This window comes from Sorex araneus, chromosome 4 (assembly GCF_027595985.1).
Source record: "Sorex araneus isolate mSorAra2 chromosome 4, mSorAra2.pri, whole genome shotgun sequence".
NCBI classification, from domain to species: domain Eukaryota; kingdom Metazoa; phylum Chordata; class Mammalia; order Eulipotyphla; family Soricidae; genus Sorex; species Sorex araneus.
In genome coordinates this window covers 194746916-194765263 of record NC_073305.1, presented here as the reverse complement: position 1 = coordinate 194765263, position 18348 = coordinate 194746916, and the positions used below count along the sequence as shown (strand labels likewise).

The window sequence follows — 18348 nt, the reverse complement described above, 5'->3', positions numbered from 1 at the left end:
TCAGAAAGAGACGGACAGACATAAAGGGACTGCACTCATTTGTGGAGTGTAAGGTAGCATCACATGAGGCTGACACCCAAGGACGGTAGATACAAGGGCCAGGGGGATTGCCCCATAGCTGGAAGACTGCTTCATGAGCGGAGAGGAGAAGGCAGATGGAATAGAGAAGGGATCACTAAGAAAATGATGGCTGGAGGAACCAGTTGGGATGGGAGATGCATGCTGAAAGTAGATAATGGACGAAACATGATGACCTCTCAGTGTCTGTGTTGCAAGCTATAATGCCCAAAAGTAGAGAGAGAGTATGGGGAATATTGTCTGCCTTAGAAGCGGCGGGGGGTGGGAGAGGGAGGGGGTACACCCGGGATATTGGTGGTGGAGAATGTGCACTGGTGGAAGGATGGGTGTTTGATCATTGTGAAATTGTAACCCAAACATGAAAGTTTGTAACTATCTCACGGTGATTCAATAAAATTTTAAAAATTAATAAAAGATGAAGTCATGAACTTTGCATATAAGTGGACCAACATGGAAAGTAATCATGCTAAGTGAAATGAGACAGACATAGAAGAATTGCAGTTGTCTGAGGAATATAAAACGGAATGGAAGACTAACACCCAAGAATATTAGAAATAAGTACCAGGTTTGCTCCAGGCATGCTGGGGGTAAAGGCAGCTCAGATGGAGAAGGAACACCAAGTAAAGTGTGGTGGGAGGACCCACTTGGGATGGGAGAGGCGTGCTCAAAGCAGACTATAGACTAAACATGATGGCCACCCAATACCTCCATTGCAAGCCACAACACCCAAAAGGAAAGAGAGAGAACAAAAGGACTCAAACAGTGCATGACTGAAACAGAAGCACAAAAATATGTAAATCTGTATCTGCACCCTCATGGTGATTCATTAATTTAAAAAAAATAAAAATAATAAAACAAAATAATATGGAGAAAAAAATAGATTTGTAAGTAATAAGAAAAAAATAGACATCTTTTATTATGTTAAAAAAAGAAAGAAATCAATTTTCTGAATAGACCTCTACCAGGTAAAAATGATTGAGCTAGTAGTCAATAAACAACCCATGAAGAATAGCACAGCTCAGATTATTTCAATGGTGAACACTACGACCTGTTTAAAAAATTAATATTTCATTTCCACAAATTCTGAAGAGGCATGAATTCCAAATTCTTTGCTGATGAAGTCATTTCATATAAATATGCAGCAGAGTTGTGGCAGGAAAAGGAGCTACAGACCAACATGTGATTTGAACATGGGTTCAAAAACCCTGAACAAAATACTACCAAGCAAAACCCAGCAGCAAACAAAAAAGAGTGTGTCCCGTGGCTTGGAAGCTGGCCTCACATGCTGGGGGGAAAGGCCGCTGAGATAGAGAAGGGACCACTAAGTGATTGATACTTGGAGGTCCCACTCAGGATGGAAGATGCATGTTGAAAGTAGACTATAGAACAAACATGATGGCCGTTTAGTAGCTGTATTGCAAACCATAACATCCAAAAGGAAAGAGAGAGTAAAAGGGAATGTGACTGCCTCAGAGGTGGGGGAGGGGATGAAGTGGGGATGGTGGGAGGGATACTGGGAACATTGGTGGCGGAGGGTCGGGTACTCAATCATTGTATGACTGAAACGTAATCACAAAAGTTTGTAAGTCTGTAACTGTATCTCACCGTGATTCGTTAAAAGGTAAAAAAAGAAAAAGAAAATTTCTTCAAAAAATGTAGAGCTTTAATACAAGATACTTTTTGAGGTTGCATATTTGAAAACTTGGCTGAGGATTGCATTTGGAATTCATTACACATACTCTGATTTGTCTGATGAGTTCATAATTTTCTCCTAAATCTTTCATCTACCTTCACAAATTAAGCAAAGTTAGGAAGAGTAAAACTTAGAAAGAGCATACTCAAGAAATTGTTGCAATCTTGAACCACAGAATTTCCTCTAATCTTTTGTAAGGAAAACAATAAATTGCAGAACAAAACCAAAAATTGAAAGTGTTAAGAAAAGGGCTGGAGCGATAGCACAGCAGGTAGGGCGTTTGCCTTGCACGCAACCAACCCCGGTTTGATTCCCAGCACCCCCTATGGTCTCCTGAGCAACCCCAGGAGTAATTACTGAGTGCAGAGCCAGGAGTAACCTCTGTGCATTGCTGGCTGTGACCCAAAAAAAAAAAACAAAGTGTTAAGAAAAAAAATAAAGAAGTGTGTCCCATAAATGAGGGTTGCTGCATCTGAAGGAAGGTGAGAGCTTATAATACACCATATCAGCAGAACAAAAAACCAAAACCCAAATTCCTGTAAATACAGAAGGGTCCTGGAAAAGTCAACACCCTTTTGTGAATAAAACAAAAATAATTCTGGGCCTTGAATGGCATCTGATGTATTAGGAGTAAGGAAACGTTTTCAACCTGATATTGCACTGTCTGTGAGAGAAGGACGGCCAGAGGGGGGCTGAGTCTTAAGAGAAGAAATGGAATAAGGAAACAAAAGGGGTGTGGAGCTGTGGGATAGCTGCTCGGACACTTATTTGCCTTGCGCATAGCAGACATGATTCGGTCAGTCCTGGGCATCAGTATGGACCCCACGTCCTCCAGGAGGATTGCCAGATCGCAGAGCCAGGAGGAAGCCCTGAACACCGCCCCGTGTGCCCGAACCCAGCACCCATCAGAATGGTAGTAGACATACTAATGAAGAACAGGAACGGATCTGAGAAATCGACTTTCAAGAGCTTCTGGACATTTTCCACCAAGGGATCCTTAGGGTTGTTGAGGGAATCCACGTTTATTCCAAATGACGTGCTGGTGATCACATCCATGCTGTAGGCCCCAAACACGCTGAGCAGAGAGAGAAAAACAGGGACGTTGAAAAGTCAAACGGGCCCTGTTCATACGGGAGTCCCGCACGGGCGGTGAGAACCGCCTGGAACTGTCAGTGGCCAGGCAGCAGGGGCGCAGCCACGACTGTCAGGACCAGCTGCTTCCCCATCGCACCTGCTCAGGAGGGGCTTGTCTGGGGAGGAAGGGCAGGCTGCTCCGGGAAGGGGCAAGTCCAAGCCACCCCTCTGTGGAGGGGGACTGAGACCCAGGCTCAGCGGTCCTTAGCAGATAGCCTGCACTGGCGCCAGCACTAGGCAGCAGAGCCCTGCAGTGGACCGGGCGGGCCGGGAAATCAGACGCCTTCCCAGGGGCGTCCACTAGGTGGCGAGCGTCTGGCGCGCCTCCCCGTGGGCTGTGTTCACAGCGGATGCCCCAGAGTCCCCGCAGCCACACCCCTACTTACACTTTCAAGTTGATGGATGTGCCCTGATCCGCCTTCTTCTTCAGATTCCTCACCAGCGCATCTCCATACCGGGCAATGATGGGGAACATCTGCACAAAATACAGCCCCTGAATTAAAGATGGACACTCAAGGTGGTTTTCACAACAAGAGTGTGTATCCCCTCGAATGTCAATTACAATGTTCTCTTGGAACACAGATAAAAGAACCTCAGGCGCATATGCTGCCTGAGCCCATGTGTTGCTTGTGTCCACGTGGCCGAGCACATGTGGTGCCCGAGCACATGTGGTGCCCGAGCACATGTGTCGCCCGCACCTCCCTCCTTGAGATGTGTACTTTCATGCTTTCGTGTCCAGTGCTAGGATGTGTGTAGAGCTCTCTCCACCCTTGGAGAAGCCTGCATTCTCTCTTGAGCATGTTATTCTTACTATTCTCTCTCCCACTTATCCCTTCCTCCTTCCCTCAGAAACCTCTAAATAAAATGTTTACTTCACAGGAAAAAAAAAAAAAAGAACATCAGATTCTCGGCCTTTCCTTTCCCTGGCAGCGGTGTGGTGACTGCCATCTTATAAGGCCCACTAAACAGTTGCAATGATGCAACTTCTGGCAGAAATTTTCTGGACTTAATTACTAAATACCAGAAATCTAAAACCGCGTGGCCACTGTCGAGGCAGCGTGACCTCATATGCTCTTCATTCTCAGCAATGGAAAACAAATTATCAAATGATGCCTTTTCAGTAGATCTGATTGTTGGGGGAAGATTCCAAATAATAATAGAGAGCTTTCTGTTGAAATATTGAATGTAATCTAAGTAAAGAGAAAGTAAAGTGAAAATCATCAGCCACCAAGGAGGGGTGGGGGGGCGGTGAGAGTGGGATGGAAGGTATACTGGGGTTCTTGGTGGTGGAATATGTGCACTGGTGAATTGATGGGTGTTTGATCATTGTATTAATCAATACAATACAATCAATACAATGTTCAGGCTGAGACTTAAGCCTGAAAGCTTTGTAACTTTTCATGTGGTGATTCAATAAAAAAATAAAACATTTAAAAAATCATTCTCTGGCTCTTAAAGTATATTTGGGAAATTAAACACAATTATTAAAAAACTAAAAAAAAAAAGAACATCAGATTCAACAGACTGCCCCTATAAAGAAAACCGTATTTAAAAAAAAATAATTACCTAGCCCTCAAGTATCTCTTGTATGTCTAATTAAAAATTCCTCTTATGTTCTTACCTCCTTGAGCTTTCTGCTGGAGAAGACTGAAGACAGCAGAGTCCGCAGTCTCTTCCACTGCTCATCCTGAGACAGAGTGAGGGCGTTTTTCATAAGTCCCAGTGAACCAAAGAGCTAGAGTTTTTTTTAAAAAAAAAAAAGTCATTTTTGCGAACATAAATGTTGGCGGTCTTGATTGGTATGAAAACTTATCAAAGGGCCATCAATTATTTAACACCTATTTTGTGACTGTATAGTTAGTATCAAACCCTGTGCTCAACAATCACAAAATATGGGTTCCCAAATACCCATGATGGTAGAGGAGGCATTCACCAGCTGCTGTGGTTTCCAATCTTCTTCACACAATGTCCCGTGTGATTAGCAAAGTGTCCTCATAAGAACAGACAGGAATGGGGGTAGGACATTCTCCAGGGCTGTGTAAAGAGTGATTCAGAGATAGCCAGACACCTTAGCAAACTGGTGCCTCAGATCAGTTCTCTGTGCTCTATCTATAATGTTGTATGAGCAACCAAAAAAGTGAGTGTCTTAAGGTTGTTTTTGTTTTCTTCGGTTTTGTTTTGTCTTCTTTTGGGGGCTACTCTGCTAAAATCTAGCTTAGGAGAAAAGGCTACTACACTCCACCACAATAAAAGTGTAGTGATTAAGCTTGTTGGGCTTCTGAGATACTTCTTTATTGCATGTGCTGTGCTGTGCAAAATACTGACCAGTACCTGTTAATAGCAGTCAGTAATCTGCCTGGTCAGGGCCCCTGATAAGGACACTGGACTCCCACCTCTGTCCCACCCCTGGTCCCACAGATTCACCATTATGTTGGAACTTTGCTAGGGAGACGTACTCAGCAGCTGCCATCCCTCACCCAGGCTTTGTGATACTACACTTATCATATCTCAGAGAGCACACATCGACATCCTAATTCTAGTCACCATCCACAAACACATAAAACTAGTTGTGATAGTAAGAAATAACTTCCAGGCTCACCGCCGAGATGTGATCCTGGGGGCTGCACGTGTGCAGCCTCACTCCAGCTGCACGAGCATGACTCCAGAGGCCAGCTAAACTTCTTTTGATGCCAGCAGCTCCTTGCAGAATGTCTCTAGACTGAGAACTAAGCCATGGCCCCATGCCTGCCCAGGAGGGGAAAGGTTTTTCTCTCTGGCCTTTTCCTTGCCGGGGGCGGGGGGGAGGGTGCGGCGACCACCGTATTATGAGGACCACAGATTAGATGTAGAAGCAGCAGCAATGGGACATTAAGGGTGCTCTCGAAAAGGTGAGTGGCACTGGCCCCACTCACCGCCAAGATGTGATCCCGGGGGCCGCACATGTGCAGCCTCACAACAGCTGCAAGAGCATGATTCCAGAGGCCAGCTAAACTACTTTTGATACCGGCAGCTCCTTGCAGAATGTCTCCAGACAGAACTAAGCCGCGGCCCCATGCCTGCCCAGGAGGGGAAAGGTTTTTCTCTCTGGCAATTTCCTTGCCAGGGGGATGGGCGTAGCGACCGCCATATTTTGAGGACCACTAATGAGAGATACAAGCTTGCAATGATCCAATTTCTGAAAGAAGTTTCCCTGGACTTAGTTGCTAAAGTACAGAAATCCAAAACCGCGCGGCAATTGCAGCCGCGCGACCTCATATCTCTTCACAGTAGGTCTGACTCTAATGGGGAACTCCTAACAATAATAGTGATTTTTGTGTTGAAATGTTGAATGTAACCAAAGTAAAGAGAAAGTAAAGTGAAAATTATCAGTTACCCAGGCGGGGGGGAGAGGGTGGAGGGTGTGAGGGAGGGAGGGATGGGAGGTATACTGGTTTGTTTGTTTGTTTGTTTGTTTGTTTGTTTGTTTGTTTTTTGGTGGTGGAATATGGGCACTTGTGAAGGGATGGTTGTTTCAGCATTGAATAACTGAGACTTAAGCCTGAAGGCATTGTAATTTTCCACATGGTGATTCAATAAAAAAAATAATAACTTCCAGCTGCGGTGGTGGCAGGGTCAAAGTCAAAGAAGCCTTCCTGGAACCAGCATGCAAAACTCTAAGCAAATAGCTTGTGAGAGCAAATCTGGCTTAGGCAGGGAGGACAGAGCACTAGAGAAAGATGGCTCACTCATTGCCAATGGCCTAAAAGTACCAATTATAGACATAGAGTGGCAGGGCAGAGTAGAAAGTTGAATCTAACCTACGGCTGCCTACAAGAAACACATTTAAAAAAACTTCTTCATTGAGTCACTGTGAGATAGACCCTTACAAAGCTGTCCATGATTGGATTTCAGTCATACAGTATTCCAACACCCATCCCCTCACCAGTGTACATTTCTCAGTACCAATGTACCCAGGTTCCCTCCCATTACTCCCCACCCTCCACCCCCGGTCTGCCCCTATAGCAGGTACTTTCTCTCTCTATCTCTCTCTCTCTTATTTTGGGTATTGTGGTTTGCAATATTGATACTGAATAGTGCCCAAGAATAGACAAATGGGGGCCAGAGTGATAGTACAGCAGGTAGGGAGTTTGCCTTGCATGCGGCCAACCAGGTTCAATCCCTGGCATTCCATATGGTCTCCCAAGCACTGCCAGGAGTAATTCCTCAGTGAAAAGCTAGGTGTGTGACCCAAAAAGCAAAAAAAATTAAAAGACAGAATAGACGAATAGATAAGGAAACTATGACACATCTACACAATGAAATACTATGCAATTTTTGGAAAAATGAAGTCATGAAATTTGTCAATAAATGGGTCAACAAGGAGAGTATCACACTGAGTGAAAGAGTCAGAATGAGAGGGACATATATATAGAATGACTACATTCATTCATGGTATATAAAAATAGTATATAATAGAAGATTAATATCCATGGCCAGGAAAGCAGGGCTTAGAAGGACTGGTCAATGGTTGGAACTAACAACAAATGTGTGTGGAGCTGAAGGTATGTAAGAAATACATTTGGACATCAAGGGAAAATACAAAAATCTCAAAGTTAAAGTTTGAAAAAATATTTCAAGCAAACAGCAAAAAGTCAAAGTGACCAAATTGTATATTGCAACATCGATTTAAGGCTAAAAACATTATGAAACAGAGATGGTCATTCTCATGAGATATGTACAGCAGGAGTATCTCACTCCTAAATATATATGCACCTAATGAGAGATCAATCTTTTGGGAATACTATATGGACATTCCTCAAAAATGGAGGAATTAGGCTTTTATACAACCCAGAAATGCTGCTTCTGGGAATATCCCTTAATGGCCTCCAAGCACGTGCAGACAAAGCATCTGCACTCCTGCATTCATTACAGCACTGTTCACAGTAGCTGGAATCTGGACACAACCCAAGAGCTGAAGAACAGACCACTGGATAAAGAAACTGGTACATCTACACAATGAAATACCACCTGGCTGTAATAAAAAGGGAAATCATGCAATTTGATGATATATGGATGGATCTGTAGAACATCATGCTGAGTGAAGTTAGGCAGAGAGAGGGGGAGACACAAAATGATCACACTCATATGTGGATTATAAAGAAACATGGTAGGAGACTAAATACTGCCCAAAGGTAATAGAAATGAAGGACAGAAGAAGTAGTTCTTAGTAGATAGCTTGTCACAGTATGAAAGAGGGGGATAGGTCAGGAAAGGGACCGCTCTGACAATGAGAGAGAGAAGTAGTCACTTCGAACAAGCAGTGGATGCAAAAGGGAGGTATAATTTAATACACCTTGACATATATATAATATATATAACTTGGTATACCTTTATATATAACTTGATATCTATCATGAATATATATGTATATATACATATATACATGCCACTCTCCACACGTTCAGATGAGCCTCATGCATGAAGAAACTGGCAGAGGAACCCAGGTGTGCGGGACCTGGGGCTGAGATCTCCAAGGCTGTTTGGATCGGGATTGGGCCTCTTCCACCCAGATTCCCCATTTTCCAGTAGCTAGGCAGTAACACCCAGAAACTGCTCCCACAGCTGCATAATCCCATCAATGGCCAACATCCAGAGACTATAAAACCAAGCTCCCCGAAGCGCAAGGCCGCCATGCGGCCAGGCAACATCTAATAGCCTAGTCTCTCTCTTGGAGAACTGACAAGCTACCAAGAGTTTATTGCCCGCACAAGAGAGCCTGGCAAGCACCCCATGGCATATTCATATCTCAAATACAGTAACAGATATATACATACCTCCCAGAGAGCCCAGCAAGCTACCAAGAGTATCCCACCGCCACAGGCAGAGCCTGGCAAGCTACCCATGGCGTATTAGATATGTCAAACACGGTAACGATAGGTCTCATTCCCCTGACCCTGAAAGAGCCTCCAATTGTTGGGAAAGATGAGTAAGGAGAGGCTGCTAAAATCTCAGGGCTTAGAGGAATAGACACGTTACTGGTGCCTGCTCGAGTAAATCGATGAACAACGGGATGACAGTGATATCAATTTGTCGATTTATTCGAGCGGGCACCAGTAACGTCTCTATTCCTCCAAGCCCTGAGATACAGTGATATATCATGAATAACTACGTATTCATGGTGACCCAATATAAATGTTTTAAGAAAAAAAATTAATGCTGGGAAATGTAGACTGGTGTTAGAACATTATATGACTAAAACCCAATCATGAACAACTTCGTTGCTGTCTATCTTACAGTGATTCAATTAAAAGTAATTAATTAATATTTTAAAATATTGTAATTAAAAAATTTGAAAATTAAAATAAAAGAGTATTAAGGGGAGCCTGATAAGGTCTGTGTCATTCTCTAGTGTATAGAGAGGACCTACATCAGCACTGGCCTGTGCTCTGGGCCTCGTACATGGAAGGTGTGTGCTCCACACTGGAGCTCGCTCCCTGGCCCCAGGTTCTGTCTTGATTGTAGGCACATCACAGAAATATGCACAGATGAGACCCTTTCACAGAGCCTCACACGCAAGAGAGCATGCATGGTGCTGGGAACTGAGCCAGCTCTGTGCAGACTTCCGAGGTCAGCATCCTGCTTGGATGTTGAACTGTCGCGATGTAGACGGTCTTGGGGAAAAGAGCATGAACAGAACCAACAGTCCAGAGCATGGATGAAGGGCACATGGGATGAGACATCCTTGAACTTCACTTGGAAACTACCTGTGGATGACCAGGTATGAACATTGAGTCCATTAACAAGTGTCCAATCAAATGAAAGCGTACCTACCCGCCGGTTTGTGAAGACAGAGTAACATTCTTTCACCAGGACTGTTTTGATCATGTCTGGGTCAGTAATAGCCAACACAGGCAATGGGCCATCAAAAATCCTGCAGTGAGAAAACAGCTGATTATGTTTAGCAAGTCAGTTTCTCCGCCGGAGCCCTGCATGAAAGCCCAACTCCCACCCCGAGTTTGTGGAATCTGAATGACTAGAATTCAGTTTTGACAGAATACGGGGGGTTGGCAAGTCTAAGAGAGGTATACATGGGTGTTGCTGTACCATTTTCCATTAATTTTGTACATTTAAGTATTATATTATTAAAAATAACTTGGACTAGTAAGTAATAGAAGGCAGGCAAATCATTAAGCAAAAAACAATATAAAATTAAATGCTAAATTTGGGTTTTTTAATTCAATATTATATTTATACTTAATATAATATAAACCCAATGTTAATTGTAATTAAATTTAACATCTTAAAATATTTTATTGAATTAACAATTATACATTAAGTCACATTTAACATATAATTATATTATATTATATTATATTCTGAAGAAAAAGTGAGTCAGGGTTGAGGTGCTGCTAACCAGAAGGTTGGTGGCTCCTGTGACTTTTGGGTCCACCCAGGGATGCCAGGTGTGATGGATCCTTTACAGAGGTAAAGCGTTTCGGTGGATAAAATTATTTTTTGTGGGGGGTTTAGCTCAAGGAGACGCTCTGTGTGAAGCCATACTTAGAAATTCGCTCGGGGGTGACAAGCATCTCTATTGCTTTTCTCTTTTCCTTGCTGCTAGTACATAATAAACAATTAAGTTTACTTCTTATGAATATTTGCATTTATATGAAAGTAAGAAATATAGATTCTTTCAGTAATAATTCAGATTCTAAAACTTAGTTCTCTGGGCTTGGGAGTCTAAGGTTAAAAGCCAACTGGACTTTGTACCAGACTAAGTCCCCAGGCCAATTTAGCTTTTTCTACCCCAAGGAGTCCTGTTTTATGGCCATTACAGTTTATGTCAAGACCATACTTTATTAGACTATAGGCCGAACACCATGACCACAGAGTACCTTTATTACAAACATAACACTCAAAAGAAGAGAGTAAAAGGTAATATGCCTGCCACAGAGGCAGGGTGGATGGTGGGGTGGTAGGAGGGTTACTGGGAAGATTGGTGATGGAGAATGGGCACTGGTGAAGGGATGGGTACTTGATCATTGTATGACTGAAATGTAATCATGATAGTTTGCAAGTCTGTAACTGTATCTCATGGTGATTCTTTTTTAAAAATAAAAGATCATGCTTTATGATTTTTAGACTGCCCCATATCAAAACCGGGGTAGCTTTGTTGCCTGCCTGGATTGATCCATAGATTCCACGGTGGAAACAAGCTTTTTGGGGTGTTAGTTACTATGAAACGACTGAAGCCTGAGTCAAGTAATTAAGTTGGATGCCCAGGAGTAAATATATTTCAAAGTAAATTATACTCCAAGTTATAATCCAAAATATTAGGAGTATAGTATTAATGGTCATTCTGTGTTTAAGCAAAGAACATAGCTCTATAGTAAAATATGAAAAGTTTATAGGGGAAAGAGAAAAGCAAGTAGTTTACTATACTACTGTGAGTTCAAACTTGGGCACTCACATCGTGCATTAGGTGACCATGAACTGCCTCCCCACGCTGGCTGGGTGCCACTGCCAATGGATGTATGAAGGGGGAGGAGGGACCACCCTGCTGGTTGGTGATCAGTTGTTGTTAATTCCAATCTCTGCACGCCATTTATTCCAATCTCATTGCTCACTATTCCAATCTCACCGTGTGCTCCAGTCCAGTCTCACACTGTCCCCCAGTCCAGTCCCACGAATATAGTTACAGAAAAACCTCAGGAGCTGGGCATAAAAATATAGTAGGAGTGATAGCCCAATCAACATATGCCAAGCCCTTCCTTCAGGGCAAGCTTCTTCTGGAACAAAATCTCACCCAGCTTAGAGATCCACCCAAGGGCAGATTTCCATCTAAGTGTGTATTACTTTACCCTTTTCTTAGCCAGTATCCATTTGAACAGTTATCTTAAATTTACTTCTTTTTTTTCTTTTTGGGTCACACCCTGCAATGCACAAGGGTTACTACTGGCTCATGCACTCAGGAATCACTCTTGGTGATGAAGAATGGGCCATATGGGATGCTGGGAATAGAACTGGTGTCGGCCGTGTGCAAGGCAAACACCAGTTGTGCTATAGCTCCAGCCCCTTAAATTTACTTCTTAATAACATTTTTAGTCATTTTGTATTGACACAGTAAGAGATATATTAAAGTTAAAGGGTGGTCCTTCCTGAGGACACCTGGTTATGTATCCCAGACTATAGTCCTCAGGCCAGTAAGTCTTTCCTAACTCCATCAGGGTCCTTGTCCAGTTACTTATTTTTGAGTCATGTCATGACAGAGTTTGTCCATGACCGTACTCTTATTATACATTTTATGGAGCTTGGATTGTCCCTTTTTGATGCCAGGGTAGCTTACAGCTTGTCCCTTTTCAATGCCTGGGTAGCTTATGGCTTACCCTGGGTCCATCCATGTCCTTCGCAAGGACCCACCTTTTGGGGTATTAGGAACTAAGGCAACTGAAGCTTAAGTCGACTTAATACCACAGATCCCCAGGAGTAAAAATTATTTGGAGTCAACTAACTCCCATTACAAAAGCATAGCATTAACTATCTTCATTTGTCTATACAAAAAGGTCATTTCTCTAAAGTAAACTATGCAAAAGACATAAGGGAAAGAGAAAAGCATATTTCACTTGCATTTACACAATCTAGAGTCCTCATAAAAATCTGACTTTTCAGGTCATCCCAGGTTCTGATTTGGGCAAGCAGAGGACAACAGAAAATTAAAGATAAGCACAGAGAAAATGGAGGTGCTTCGGGATCACTATGATGGGAGTTACTCAGAAAACTTGAACTCCTTGCTGGATGAGACTTGAACTCCTTGTGGATGAGTATGGACAGAGGAGAAAAGACATACTAATGTTATCCAACAGACCCACAAAGTCCAAAGTCACCGGAAGTTTGACTTTATTAGCCTGCCTTAGGGACTTTAGTAGCTACAGAAGGGGAGGTAAAGCAAAAGGGAATGAAAGATAAACTCTGGGGATTAGGAGTGTACTTAAAGCCTCTGTGAACTTCTCTGTGGAGAGGAAAAAGGGCAATTCACTGATGAAGCCTAAAGCATTTGGGGTTAATATCCAAAATTATATAGCTATATAGATTTAACATAGATTTTCATTCAATATTACTATATCTAAGGACAGTCATTAGAAATAGTAATATTGAAATAGAGCAAAGAAGCATATGACTTAATATTAGACAGAAATTATACACACATTATTTACATACATGTAAATAGTTTCTGCAACTGTATATTTCAATTGTTTATGCCCTGCATGTGATTGACTGCTCCCCCCAACAAGTTATGGTCCCCTGATCTCTGCCAGGAGTACATAGCCATGATAAGCCCTGAGCTAGGAGTAATCACTGAGCATCAACAATTATGGGTCAATAAAGAAACTGAAAGTAGGATAATGAATGACTTCCATGCCCTGTTTACCAAAACTTGTGAATGGTGATTTATTTTAACTATTAAGGAACAGTCTTCACTGGCATCAAGTTTAGAAAAACAGGAATCAAAGGGCTTGGGAAATAGTTCAAGGCAAGTACAATTGCCTTGCTCAAAACTGACCACAGTTCAATTCCTGCCACCACATGAGGTCACTGGAATGCTACCAGAAATAAGTCCTGTTCTCAGAGCCACGGTAAGACCTGAGTACACCCACGAGTGGCCCAGAAAACCAACACCAATATATATATATATATATATATATATATATATATATATAATATATATATATAAATATATAAAGAATGACCCAGGAAAAGCATTATCCACTCTGTTTACATGTCAACCTCAGCCCAGTTCCATGGGAAATAGCGAATCCAAACTATAGACAGAGATTCTGGAATTTTCATTCACTTGTGAGGAAGGGGTGTAGAGATGTGTGTGATGGCGGGCTAGAAGTATGTGAGTCAGAGACATTTGTTTGTTTAAAGGGGACTGAATAACTGAAGGACAGAGAGAAGACGGGGACCACAGATATCTGCAAAAAATGACGCTAGAGATCTGGGGCCACCAATATCAGGAACCCAGTGACAGTCTCTCCCAGCCTGACTGGGAGTTCTCTGCAGACAGGGGACATCAAGCTTTGCAGTGGAGGCTCCATGCCGGAGGCCTGGTAAGGATGATCTCTGCTCATGGAGGTCTCAACCCCAAAGATGTTCCCAGAGTACTCACCCCCACACTTTTCCATATTTTTTAAAACAATTCAAGTCAAAGTCCCAAAGTCCCTGCAGGAGAAACAAAATGAAATTAGACATCAAAAAGTCTTCAGCGGTCTGTGACAGAACAAAGGTGGCTTGAGGCCCTGGAAGCAAATCCTGCCCATCTTTTGATCATGAGGAAGCCCTAGCTCAGACAGAAAGGAGAGACACAGAGGAGACATTTAAGAGAGAGCAATGTAGAAAGTCTGGAACATTCCCCAATTCTGCAGGTGGCAAAGCCAGCCTTGCCTGCCCTTCTCACTTCCTGTACTCCTGCATTTATGCTCTCCTCCCATATGGGAATCAACACCCCACAATCCATAGAGGTGGGCAACAGTGGGCATGTTTGGTGGGATCTGACCCTCTAGCACCTGGCTCAGCACAGCTTCCAGACCCCTGAGGCCTGTTGGATGAAGGATGCCAAGGACTCCTTACATAGGTGCAGGGGAATACAGCCAGCTCATCCCAACGTGGAAGATGGAAGTGGGGTTGGTCCCCTCTCCAAGGACAGAGCAATGTCAATTGCTCCTGCTTTTATTTGCTATACTGTTGCGCTGCCCAAGTCAGCTGCGATAGCTGAAGCGTGGGTTGTGCAGAGCAGGGCCTGACTCTATGTCTCTGTGGGCTGGAGGAAGAGGTGGGAAGGGGCTGGGGGCTGGGGGCGACCACCACCCAGTTGGTGATCAGCGGTCCTGCAGGCCTGTCCAGTCGAACGAAGGGGCACCTTTGCCAAGGAACTAAGCCGGACCCACAGAGCAGAAAAACAACACAGAAAGCACGAAGCTCACTCACATGCCGGTAGGACAGCAAAGTTCCAAAGAAGGGCAGCGGGGTCGGCCCTGGGACCCCCAGCTTCTTGAACCATCCGTGTGTGCGGGTCCCATACCTGCAAGGGAAAGAGAAAAGAAGCCATGGAGATTTTGCAACTGGGCTGGTCAGCTGCTCCTGTAATGAGAGAAGGCAGGCGAAAGAGGTAATAACGAGGCACTAGTAACAGCACTGAGCAGGGGCCACTCCAGGGGTAAAGGCTCACTTGCGCCCAGTGGCTCCATTCCCAGCACACCTGTGTGGCTCCCTGAATACCACCAGAGTATCTCTGAGTGAGAGAGCCAAGAGTCAGCCCTGAGCACCGCTGGATGGGGATCTCCCTGAGAAAATAAGATGATAATAATCATTTAATAAATAACAAGAGCCAGTAGGAAGTCCAACTCGCAGGGCAGTTCTAGAGGCTTCCAAAGCCACAGGTCCTCCTGCTCAGAGAAAATGACACTTATAGACAACATAAAGAAGGACAATGTTCCCCAGAGTCGGATGAAGCAAATTTTGTATCTTCTCCTGAGGACTACAGTCTTGAAAGTGCTTCCGTGCCAGGAGTCTGCCCCACCCAGCAATCCGGTGTGTGACAAATTGAGCAGGAGGCTTTGCCAGTAGGACTTGGCTATGAAGATCTTCTCTGGGCACCTGGCCAGGCCCTTTCTCTCAAGCAGCAGGAAGGCATGTGACCACTGCCCTGTGGTTCCCAGCCCGGCTCTCTCTGCAGCAATGAGTTCACTGTCTGATGCCTTTGCTGAAGTTTCTTCCATTGTGGAGTTCTAGTTGATTGGTCAACAGTTCTCATTTCCAGGGTGGAGAATGAGTCTCTGAAGGAGGTTTCATGAAGGAGCACATGGAGAAGGCTGAGCCAAGTCTGAGGGAAGGAGGAGCAGTGTCCTGTGCCCCTCCAAAGTCATGGTGCCCTCCATGCCCTGTGCTGAATGGTGCTGAGGTGGGGGGAGGGCCAGAAGATCCAGAGGCAAATATTCCCCAGCAAATTTGGAGTCTTGAAAGCAGAGAAAATCAGAAGATGAAAAATAAAATCCCAAGGTTCTCCCACTGGATTCCTTCCACCTTGAGGTGGGCTGCCCTAGCCACTCCCCCACCCACCGCATCACAGGTCTGGGTGACTTAAATCTGCCCCCGCTGGATTCTGGTTAGTCTGGGACTACACTGGCTGAAATTCATGGGGAATAATCAAAACTCTGAAACTGACAATCCTAGCTATAGAAAAGATGGAAGGCATTCCTCCTCCAACATCAAAATATACTATAAAACTTTTCAAAATATATGATAAATATACTATTAAAATATACTATATTGGGGCTGGAGTGATAGCACAGCGGGTAGGGCGTTTGCCTTGCACGCGGCCGACCCGGGTTCGATTCCCAGCATCCCATATGGTCCCCTGAGCACCGCCAGGGGTAATTCCTGAGTGCAGAGCCAGGAGTGACCCTTGTGCATCGCCAGGTGTGACCCAAAAAAAAAGCAAAAAAAAAAAATATATACTATAAAGTCATGAAATTTGCATATAAGTGGATCAACATGGAAAGTATCATGTTGAGTGAAATGAGTTAGAAAGAAACAGACAAACATAGAAAGATTGCACTCATATGTGGAATATAAAGTAGCAGAGAGGTACGAGCTTGCAATGATGCAACTTCTGGAAGAAATTTCTCTGGACTAAGTTACTAAAATACTAAGATAAAGAAATCCATAACTGCGTGGCTGCTATTCGGCCTCACGACCTCATATCTCTTCATTCTCAGCAATGGAAAACAAATTATCAAATGCTTCCTTTTCAGCAGGTCCGAATTTGAGGGAAGAAAAGAAACTCCAAACAATAATAGTGAGTTTTTCATTGAAATATTGAATGTAATCAAAGTAAAGAGAAAGTAAAGTGAACTTTATCAGCTACACAGGCGGGGTGGGGGGTTGGGGGGGGAGATATACTGTGATTCTTGGTGGTGGAATATGTGCACTGGTGAAAGGATGGGTTTTTGGGCATTGTATAACTGAGACTTAAACCTGAAAGCTTTGTAACTTTCCACATGGTGATTCAATAAAAAATATATATACTATAAAGTTTTTCAAAATACACTATTCAAAATATATGATATGTCAGATGAGCCCCAGGAGCAACGAAGGTCACTATGCAAATCAGCCACAGAGTGAGAAGGACTGGGGGGGCATGGGATGCAGGGGTCCCACCCCCACTGTCTACTTAAACACCTTCCCCTCTGGGAACCCCTTTGACCCTGTAACTGGAGAAGGGAAAGACCATCTGATTAGCACCCCGTGTCCTAGGTGACAGAGCGGCCCGGTCAGACACTCACAGGTAGAGGAGCACGAGGCTGATGGCCAGGAGGAGCCAGGAACCCATGGGAAAGTTTGGGGTCAGTTCCATGGTGACTCCTGAGCACTGTGCTCTTCGGTTTCCTGGTCCAGCTGAGCAGTTCCTAGTGGTCTCTGCTGCACACGTCCCTCACTCCAGCCTGCGGGGGTTCACCTGCCAGAGTCTTTATCTGCTGGGAAAGGGGGTGGGCCCGGGCCTGGGCCAGTCACTTTCTCTAAACCTCTGAACTTAGGATGATTTGGTGGTTTGGAAGCACTGTAGGGTTATTCAATGCGGATGAAATTGGAAGCCAAGCTAAGGTATATCCTACAGGACTATGCAAATACTCAGATATGCAGATACTCAGCAAGCCCAAATATCAGGCTGGGCAAATGAATGACTAAAGACAAGAAAAACAATTATCACTTGACCATTGTTTATGGTATTGAGACATGTACCACATATCAAAACTCTGCATCAAAACAGTGGAACAAGGACCAGTCTTAGGTGAGTGGAACAGAATTGAGAGCTCAGAGGCATATCCTCAGATATATGAACAACTTTTCTTTTAACTCTTTTTTGCTTAATTTTGCTTTGTTTGAGGGCCATGCCTGGCAGTACCATTGAGCTGCTCCTCGTTCTGAGCTCAGGGATCACTCCCAGCAGTGCTCTGAGGATCATGCAAGAACCAGGCCAAGAACCCAAATCTCACAGCTGCAAAGCATGAGCTCAGCCTGTTGAGGTAGTTTTCTGACCAGGAGAAGAGAGTGAGAACAAGCTGGACAGGGCATCTTCTTAATTCTCAGTTCTCTGGACTCATTTTTGAATATTGGCTTTGCCTCTGAGGTGAGCCATCAGGGAGCCCCCTGCCCCCTCCTTGCCCTTCTTCGTGTCTCCACATCAGATGAATTCTAATGAATCAGACAGAACCAATAACTGGAGTACCACCTCTGAGATTAGCTTATACAGAACCCCAGTTCCTGACCTGAGTGTTTTCTTGCTCTCTTTTTAGGGGAGCCATCTGTCTCATGAGTTGTCCCTTGAGGATCCTGATGGCAGAGAGCAGAGGTCTGTGGTCTATGGTCAGAGAGGAGCTGAGACCAGCCAATGAACCTCTTGC

At 44.0% G+C, this 18348-nt stretch overlaps 1 protein-coding gene across 2 annotated transcripts in view; it reads right to left on the bottom strand.

Annotated features, from left to right (window-relative positions):
• LOC101543688 (cytochrome P450 3A12-like) overlaps positions 1 to 17300 on the bottom strand; it is a 39065-nt gene extending 21765 nt beyond the window's left edge. For both annotated transcript variants that reach the window (XM_055136126.1, XM_004617343.2), the window contains exons 1-7: positions 17230 to 17300; positions 14873 to 14966; positions 14055 to 14107; positions 9716 to 9815; positions 4527 to 4640; positions 3292 to 3380; positions 2698 to 2846 (exon numbers count right to left, since the gene is read on the bottom strand). In XM_055136126.1, the coding sequence (XP_054992101.1) occupies positions 2698 to 2846; positions 3292 to 3380; positions 4527 to 4640; positions 9716 to 9815; positions 14055 to 14107; positions 14873 to 14966; positions 17230 to 17300 (670 nt within the window). The remainder of the gene's footprint in view (positions 1 to 2697; positions 2847 to 3291; positions 3381 to 4526; positions 4641 to 9715; positions 9816 to 14054; positions 14108 to 14872; positions 14967 to 17229) is intronic.
• Between the last annotated feature and the right edge of the window lie 1048 nt (positions 17301 to 18348).